The sequence below is a fragment of the Cynara cardunculus genome (genome assembly GCF_001531365.2).
Source record: "Cynara cardunculus var. scolymus isolate 2C chromosome LG 4, CcrdV1, whole genome shotgun sequence".
Classification (NCBI taxonomy): Eukaryota; Viridiplantae; Streptophyta; class Magnoliopsida; order Asterales; family Asteraceae; genus Cynara; species Cynara cardunculus.
This window is the reverse complement of record NC_037531.1, coordinates 6,367,991-6,377,948: the sequence shown is the minus strand read 5'-3', so window position 1 is coordinate 6,377,948 and position 9,958 is coordinate 6,367,991. Positions and strand designations below refer to the sequence as shown.

The 9,958-nt window shown below is 36.3% G+C and overlaps 1 protein-coding gene and 1 non-coding gene across 2 annotated transcripts; one reads left to right on the top strand and one right to left on the bottom strand.

Annotated features, from left to right (window-relative positions):
* Positions 1–1,634: 1,634 nt before the first annotated feature.
* LOC112510808 lies at positions 1,635–6,409 on the top strand. The gene is made up of 10 exons (XM_025116156.1): positions 1,635–1,646; positions 1,767–2,034; positions 2,143–2,338; positions 4,873–5,029; positions 5,209–5,413; positions 5,522–5,627; positions 5,695–5,822; positions 5,898–5,982; positions 6,153–6,207; positions 6,281–6,409. The coding sequence occupies exons 1-10, from the start codon at positions 1,635–1,637 to the stop codon at positions 6,407–6,409; spliced, it is 1,341 nt and encodes a 446-aa protein (XP_024971924.1).
* A 2,671-nt stretch (positions 6,410–9,080) lies between these two features.
* LOC112511904 lies at positions 9,081–9,187 on the bottom strand. Its single transcript, XR_003069157.1, has one exon. It is a non-coding gene; the product is annotated as a small nucleolar RNA R71 (small nucleolar RNA).
* Between the last annotated feature and the right edge of the window lie 771 nt (positions 9,188–9,958).

Below are 9,958 nucleotides of genomic sequence, written 5' to 3'. Positions count from 1 at the left end.
AACAGAGAGGCGATGAAGACATAAGAGCCACATCGCCTCATGGCTCGATAGTACCACCTACACACCCAGAAGCATGTGTTGCTTCTGCCGTTGATGAACCCCAAGATCGCTCAGAGCGATCTCCCTTTCGTGCACCACAAACCCCTTCGATACTTGTTCTAGCGAAGGGGAAACACACTTACTTCTCTTACCCAGCCTCTGAAGCCGAGGAAGAAGAAGAAGTTGTCGCAACATCTGGAGATAGTTCCTCACTTGAGGGCTATCAAGGACATGATGGAAGTCCTTCAAGGCCTACATTTTCACAAGGCATTGAAGGCGCCTTAGGAGAAAAGGCTTCATTAATTAATACATGTTTTTCCTTCTACAGACTAATGGCTAATAACAATGTTACATTCATTGAATATCTTGAAATACAGAAGGATGATTTCACTGTGAAGGTCCGAATTGTTAAACTGTGGAAGCAACCGATGTTTAAAACTCCGGATGAAATATATTCCATTGAAATGATATTAATGGATGAACAGGTAAATTCTTATATCTTTTTCAAGCTTTAGTATTGTCAGCATGATATTGANTGGACAATGTACCAATAGTACGTGAATACCGGATGTGTTTCCAGAAGACTTGCCTGGATTGCCACCAGACAGGCAAGTGGAGTTTAGAATCGATTTGATACCGGGTGCAGCACCGATAGCGAARACTCCTYATCGTCTCGCACCCCCAGAGATGAAAGAAATGATGAAGCAACTACAAGAGCTATTGGATAAAGATTTAATACGACCGAGCACTTCACCATGGTGTGCTCCGGTGTTGTTTGTCAAGAAGAAAGACAGATCTTTCCGGATGTGCATTGATTATCGTGAGTTGAATAAGGTAACGATTAAGAATAAGTACCCGTTACCTCGTATTGATGATTTGTTTGATCAAMTTCAAGGTGYAAGGTTCTTCTCCAAGATTGATCTCAGATCAGGTTATCACCAGCTAAAGGTACGAGAGGAGGATGTACCTAAGACTGCTTTYCGTACGAGATATGGGCATTATGAATTTCTGGTGATGCCTTTTGGTCTCACGAATGCCCCAGCTGCGTTTATGGATTTAATGAATCGAGTATGTCATCCTATGCTTGATAAGTCCGTCATTGTATTCATTGATGACATCCTTGTGTACTCGAAATCGGAGGCTGAGCACGCAACACATCTTCGACAGATGTTGGAATTATTGAGAAGAGAGCGGCTCTATGCAAAATTTTCGAAATGTGAATTCTGGCTACGTCAGATACAATTCTTGGGACATACCGTGTCCAATAGTGGTATCTCCGTGGATCCTGCTAAGATTGAAGCAGTTCAGAAATGGGAACAACCCAAAAATGCTTCAGAGATTCGGAGTTTTCTCGGTCTAGCAGGATATTATCGATGTTTTATTCGGGATTTCTCTAAGATTGATGTCCCTCTCACTTCCCTTACCTGTAAAGATGTAAAGTTTGTGTGGACCGAAGACTAGGAGAAGGCATTTCAGACTCTGAAATATTGTTTGACGCATGCACCAATTCTTGCCCTACCTGAAGGTAGTGAGAATTTTGTAGTCTATAGTGATGCCTCACNCCGGATGAAATATATTCCATTGAAATGATATTAATGGATGAACAGGTAAATTCTTATATCTTTTTCAAGCTTTAGTATTGTCAGCATGATATTGAATAATTTTCTAAACTGTCTAAGATCTTCACATCATCACTACTCATTGGTTTTTCATTTTTATGTTTTTAGGGCACTAAAATACAAGCAAATGTCCTACAAAAAAGGGTTCCTAAGTTCAGTAACTTACTTCAGGAAGGGGCTGCAGTTTTCATTAAGAATCTTAAAGTTGCTCGACATGCAACGAAGTACAAGTTAATCGATAATAAAAACAAGTTAAATTTGTATTACAAGTCTTCTGTATCAGATTGCCGGGATTTTAAGGGTTCCATTTTTGGTTTATCAATTGTGAAATTTGCAAATCTTATATGCAAAAGTATCCTAGAACATACAGCAGTTGGTGAGTGAATTAAATCCTTTTACATTGATTGTAATGTTTAAATAAATTATATATTGTACTCTCATTGAAGTTAGATGTTGTTATGTTAACTTTTTGATGATTACATAGATATAATTGGTGAAGTTATTGCTTGTGAGACAATGGTGACTCTTCCAGATAACAATTTAGAATCAGAAGAGAAGTTGTATGACAGAAGGCTTGGGAAAGAAGTTGATGGAAAGCGGCTTTTTGAATGTTGGTCTGATGCCGATCAGGAAGGAAAAGGATCGGCTATAAAAACATTAAAGATTCCTAAAGTTGAAAAGTAATATTGTTGCTTTTGATGAACAATTACATTAAAACTCGTATTTGCTATTGTGTTGGTGGTTGAATTTTAGTTTAGACAATGATTTTTGCATTCGTGCTTATGATATGATACACGTTTTCGTTATTATTTGTGTTGTATTTGATATTAAACTCATTTGCATTACATAATTTTGTAATGCTTGATTTTCATGTTCATGAAAATTATATCTGCTCGTAAGTATTTAACTATTTTTGGACGAAGAGGTTCTGGGCAGATGAATAACAGGTTGTACATGATCAGATGGGCATTAATCTGAATCCTTGTAGTCCTTCATTGATTTATTACACGACCTCTGTATACTGCATGCAGATATTCAGACTCACTATATAGAGCTCTATAGTATGCAGGGTTGTTCTTCAACCTACTTGGAAGATTAGAAGCCTTGTATGCAGAGTTGCAAATCTGTAGGAAACTTACTTACACAGAGACTCTGCATGGAACATGCAGAGCCTGTATACAGGTCTGCATTGAGTATCGAAGCAACTTCAGGTGCGCTCCGTGGTACATGCAGATAGTCTGCGTAGTTCTGTATGAAGCACATAACTAGGATCAGAGGTTCTGCGTAGCACGAGGAGAGACAGGGCTCTTACTTAAGAGCTAAGTCTATTATGTACAAAGGTTGTCTTCTATGTCAATTATCGTAGAGATCATCTTACATGAAGCAAAGATACCACCCCTCGAGCAAGAGAAGGAGCCAGAATTATTCTAAGATCAATCTGTAATCTGTTGGAGTGTCGAGAACTTCTTAAGAGGTTCATCAGACTTGAAAACATATAGACCTTCTTGTCCTAGCATTTTTTTTAACTTTCATGCATTGTACTTTCGTTTCACTCGTATTGTACTCTCTGAAAAGTTAATGTAAAACAAAGGTTATTTTTAACCTCTGCCTTCAATTAGACTTATGTTTTTAATTCACATAAGAACCTGCCTTCTTTTTAAGTTCTGTTAGAGTATCGAGAACTTCTTATGTTTTTCTTCCTTTTTCCTAATTTAAGAAAAAGGATCGGCTACAAAAGCGTTAAAAATCCCTCGACTTCAGAAGTAATATTCGTGGTTCTGGTGTACAACTACATTGTCTCTCGTATTTGGTATTGTTTTTGTGATTGGATTTTGGTTTGTACAATGATATGTTAATTGGTCAATGTAGTATGCTATACACTTTCATTATTATTTGTTTTGGATTTAACATTAAACTTATTTGCATGAGCAACACATAGCTCTGCACTTAAGTGTTGAGAAAGAGCTCTATCCTTTGATGTGCTACGTTGAGGCTCCCCTTCTTCATATAGGGAGTAAATATTTGGTTTTACATTTGAATAAAGAACTCGAAAGTTTGTTTATAGAGTGACACGTGGAAGTGTAGAGTACTTATTGGACTCATTAAGCATGATAGATTTAAACCGTCGTATTTTAAAAAAATGTTTAATTACCATTACGATGTAAGTTAATGGTTGGTCGTATCATATACGAACACGTGGTTGACAACCGTCTTACCTGCATTTTAGAGGAAGGAATATGTTGTAAGTCTTGAACGCCAAGAGTTTCTGACTAACTCTGAATTCCATTTCAGAATAATAGGCTTGAATGTGCCCAGACCTGGAACTCTGATCCTTGCATATTCACACTTAGTACATCTGATCTACGAAGACCCGGTAGGATAACAAATTTTCCCACAACCGATACTTCCATATCTGTATAGACCTTATACACACTATCTATTGTTATGAGACAGTCAATATTTGTAAATTAACACTTAGGAAAGCCATGAAGTTGTTAAACTCCATATCAAAATGTTCAAGTCTGGAATGTACAGAGTCAGTTTCGTGCTTCCGCACTTATAACCACCATCTTACATCTGGAACCAACCTCAAATGTAGAAATCTGTAGTCACAACAGACGGCGTGGGAAGACTTCCTCAGCCTACAGATTTGAACGTATAAAAAATTGTTCCATATTTGCAATCCTTATTACTATGTCTTGTTTGGGGGAAAACTTTCTCTTCAGATCAGACTTCAATATCTATATAAATCTTATAAACTACCCTTCATCATGTGAAAATCAATATTTTGAAAATTAGGCCTTAAGAAAGTCACTAAAAATGTTAAAGTCCATATTAAAATGTTCATGACTGAAATGTACATAGTTACTTCCGCACGTCTGAATTCATAACTGAAGCCGTAAATCTGGTAGACAATGTTCATACTTGGACGTGGACAGAATACACAACTTCAGAATTTTCATAAATTCATAAATTCAAAATTTTAGTTATTGTCGGTTATAATTCCCATAAAATCGGGGATTTTTAATCGTGGGATGTGGGTTTAAATTGTGATTTAATTTCCGTACTCCTCACTACTCAAATTGACAACTTTTCTCAACTTCAAACCAGAACAATCAAAACCAATTGCTTTTCTTCTGTGAGGTATGATAACTTCTTTTGGTTAACCTACATCAAAATTTTCATTAATTAATACATGTTTTTCCTTCTACAGATTAATGGATGTTAACAATATTACATTCCTTGAAGATCTTGACATACAGAAGGATGATTTCACTGTCAAGGTCCAAATTGTTAGACTGTGGAAGCAACCGGTGTTTAAAAACCCGGATGAAATATATTCCATTGAAATGATATTAATGGATGAACAGGTAAATTCTTATATTTCAAGCTTTAGTATTGTCAACATGATATTGAATAATTTTCTAAACTGTCTAAGATCTTCACATCATCAATACTCATTGATTTTTCATTTTTATGTTATTTGGGCACTAAAATAAAAGCTAATGTTCTACAAAAATGGGTTCCTAAATTTAGGAACTTACTTCAGGAAGGAGCTGCAGTTTTCATTAAGAATCCTACAATTGCTCGACTTGCAACGAAGTATAAGTTAATTGATAATACAAACAAGTTAAGTTTGTATTATAAGACTTCTGTGTCGAATTCCCAGGATTTTAAGGGTTCCATTTTTGGTTTCTCATTTGTGAAATTTACAAATCTTATATCCAAAAGTATCCCAGAACTTGCAGCAGTTGGTGAGTGAATTAAATCATTTTACATTGATTTTATTGTTTAAATAAATAATATATTGTAGTGTCATTGAAGTTAGATGTTGTTATGTTAACTTTTTGATGATTTCATAGATGTAATTGGTGAAGTTATTGCTTGTGAGACAATGGTGACTCTTCCAAATAACAATGGAAAAGCCAAAAGACGAATGCAGGTTGAGATGCAGGATTTGGAGCAAGTGTTTTACTTTAATTCACTAGCAGTGTTCTTCAAAAACTATATAATTCTTTTCTTACAATTTATTTAGGGGGATTAAAATGCAAGTGACATTGTGGGATGCATTCGCTCATGAATTGAATGATTATGTTTCTACTAACAAGGACAAGGGGATTGTTATTCTTGTTATTCAGTTTGCAATGGTCAAAATTTACAGAGGTTTGTCTGATTCATAAAATATATATTTTTCTTTCAAGCAATGTTGTGTTAACTTGCTTCATTTGATTGTTTCAGAAAGACCATTTCTTTCGAACTCATTCAATGGTACGAGGTTGTTCATAAATTCGCACATTGATGAAATCAAGGAATTTAAGAAAAGGTCCGCAATTTTTATTTATTATTTATTTATGTTATATATCTTATATTTCCCTAATATACATTGTTGTGTACTAATACTCCAATTCAATCGTTTGATTCGGGAAAGTGGCAAATCTAAATCGTCACAACAGATTTCAATGCTCATTGGATTGTCTAATTCATATCGTGAAGATTTTTAGACAGAACCAGTAGAGCAAACATTGTTGAAATCAGCGAGACTGTTGAGGTACTGATTTTTTTAAATTGTGTCTTTACATTTAGTATTTTCATTTTAGTGTAACATAGCGTACTTCATATAGGCGAAATCACTAATTGTATTAGGAACGGTGAAAGCATTTAGGAAGGATGTCCCTTGGTTTTACATGGGTTGCATGAGGTGTAACCGCAAGGTTCGACCCATGTACACTATAACTGACAAGGATGATTGATATGTGTTGATAATTTAACACATAAAGCACTCGTTTTACGTCTTTTTAGGTAGAATAATTTCTTTTCATTCATACTTTGAGTCATTTTTATTTATTTCTTTATACATTTGTTATTATGAAGCTAAATATTGTGGTTGACTTGTTGGTACTCTTGGATGAAGCTAATATAGAATTTNTTTTATTTATTTCTTTATACATTTGTTATTATGAAGCTAAATATTGTGGTTGACTTGTTGGTACTCTTGGATGAAGCTAATATAGAATTTTTGTGAAAACAACAGGATGCTACAGCATTGGTGCAGCATCGATCTGATTCATGTGCAGTTTTTTGGAGGGTTTAATGGTTAAGACGCTGACTTTTTGACTAGTGGAAGACAGTTGTAAAAGCTGAGTTTTAGTTAAAATATGATGTTAGACTTTGGTTAGGCTATTGTACCTTTTAGTTACTCTTTTGTTATTATGTAACTAGCTTTTGGAAGCTTAGCCTCCAAGTCTTTTATTTTTGTCTTTTGGTGACCCCTTTTGTGTATAAAAGGAAGGCTTGGGGTGCCTTCGTCTTCCATCCATTAATCCATCTTCCATCCATTGTATCCATTTCCTCCATCAAAAACATTAGCTAGTATTATAAACCCTCTCCAAGGGTGGTTTTTATTAATCTTTTAAGTTCTCCATCTTGTTCTTCATTAATCTTATTGTCTTTTATTTTCCGTTCTTTATTTTACGTTCCTTTACGATTATTGTCATTTACTTTATGTTATTTAATTTCCACAATTTACATTCTCGCAATTTACATTCTCGTCATTTATTTTCTCGTCATTTACATTTCCGTCATTTATTTTCTCGTTATTTACTTTACGCAATTTATGTTTATTTCTTTATTTTACGTAATTTATTTTTTACTTTCCGTTATGAGTAGCTAAGTTTTTATAGCTTGGGTGTGAGACGAAAAGGTGAGATTTTCAAACCGAACGAAAGTAGCTAAGTGTTTTCGTAAACGACGTTCCATTGCTTCATTCGAGTTTTTATAAAACCAAGCACAGTTCTTGACGGGTTGATCACTTGAAAGTGTTAAAGTGCGATGGACTTAGAGATAAGCCATTAATAAGCACGTCAACTTGGATGACATAAGAGGTAGACTTGAGAAAGTTGCCGACAAGGAGACTTGTCATTTATGTTTTTCAAACTTAACTCCCGACGGGTTGGTCACTCTTCAAAAGTGTCAAAGTGTGATAGATTTAGAGACGAACTATCAAGAACATGCCAACTCGAATGATATGGGAATCGACTCGAGAGAGTGATTTTTAACAAAGAGTTTTGTTTATCCATATATTTTGAAAACACCATCGTGTCACTATCCCTGGTCCGGACACCGCATAGAGATATGGGTGGAAAGCTATAAGATAGTGCAATGGTGAAGTCTGAGAGGAATGCCTTCAAAATAGATGGTGGAACTTAGTTTCGAAACACTGCTTGCTGTAGCATTCCTATAACATTGGCTGCTAGAATTTGTGTTTGNGAGAGGAATGCCTTCAAAATAGATGGTGGAACTTAGTTTCGAAACACTGCTTGCTGTAGCATTCCTATAACATTGGCTGCTAGAATTTGTGTTTGGGTCTCACCTTAAGTCTTACACCCTTGTTTCTTTTATATATTCTGTATTCTGTTTTAATTCACCTTACAATCAAATAAAAGTCTTCAAAATCGTCATCTGAAATCATCTCTTTCATTGGACTCTAATTTAACTTTGGCTACAATCTCTRYGGACGATAATCTGGTACTTGTACCACTTTATTACTTGGAAAGACGACGTTGGGCCGTATTGTATACTTGCTTTGTGGCCCAATTTCATTAAGTCTAAAGGTGTGAAATAATAACCGACCAAGTTTTTGGCGTCGTTGCCGGGGATTGCTTCGCTAAAGTTTTATTTTGAGTAAATTAAAAGATTTGATTTTTCTAGTACCATCGGAATCATTTTTAAAAGTGGTGTATGCCACGGTCACAACACGGGGAATTTTTCGAATTTGATCCCGATATTGAGAGAACGTTTCACCATAGAAGGAGGGCTCAAAGAGCATTTTTTTGCTCTACTCCCTCCAAACATGGCGTTACCTCCCCCAATTTTTCCGGAAATACCGCATTTGGAAAACCAACCGTCGGGTTTTGAACCAATTCCACCATTCCCGAACTTTCAACAAGGATACCCTCATAATGGTAATGATAATAATTTGGACACAAAATTGGAACCTAATGAACACCAAAGAGCACAAACTCCGAACATCATTAATTTGGCAAATTCCAAAAATGGGAGGATCATGGATTATGTTATTCCGAATTTTGAGCAATTAAATTCCGGGATAGTTAGACCACATATGACCGCTCTCCATTTCGAACTAAAACCAATAATATTTCACATGTTGCAAACAAATGGCCAATTTGTCGGATTACCTTCGGAGGACCCACATTCGCACTTAAAATCTTTTATGGAAATCACTGATGCCTTCCTGATCCCGGGAGTGTCAAATGATGCTCTAAGACTCACTTTATTTCCATTTTCATTGAGGGATTGGGCAAAAACATGGTTTAATTCGTTAACTCCGGGTTCTGTGCCGTCGTGGAGTAACATGGCGGAATTTTTTTTTTGCGAAAATATTTCCCACCAACAAGGAACACTAAGTCCAGAAATAAGATCTGTCTTTTCAAACAAATGGACGATGAGGCTGTTCCTGACGTGTGGAAAAGGTTCAAAGAGCTGTTGAGGAAATGGCCACACCATGGCATTTTGTACTGTATTCAACTCGAGACGTTTTACAATGGGTTAAATCCCATGGCAAAACAAATGCTCGATGCGACTGTGGGCGGAGCCTTTACAGCTATGACCTATAATGAAGGATATGAAATCCTAGAAAAAAATATCAGCCAACAATGGGCATTGGGCCGACCCACGTGCTCAGTCACAGAAAAAGACTGCCAGGATACTTGATGTAGATGCATATACTGCATTAACAGCTTAGCTTACCTCCATGACCAACATGTTGAAGATTTTAACTTCCGGTCAGGGAGGACAACAAGCTGCTAATACACCTGTCCCAACAGTCCTATCTGTGCAATGTGTGTGCTATGGCGGGGAACACTCGTATGAACACTGTCCTCACAATCCTGAATCAGTAAACTATGTTCATAACCGAGCTAATCCCTATTCCAACACAAACAATGCTAGTTGGAGGCAACATCTGAACTTTTCTCGGAACAGTCCCAGTTTAAACCCACCAGTCCATAAACAACAAGGAACTTCTAATTTCCAACAACATCATGGAAACAGTTCTAACTCTCAGAATCACCAACAAAGTTTTCAAAATTCACAACCACCTTTTCAGAACAAACCTCCTCCACAGACAGAATCATCTTCTTTGGAAGCAATGATTAAAGGACTTTTTGCACATGCACAAGCACAAAACCAAGCTTTAATAAATCAACAAAGTGCGGCTACCAGGAATTTAGAGACTCAAGTCAGTCAACTTGCGCTTAACCAGAACAATCGATCCCTTGTTA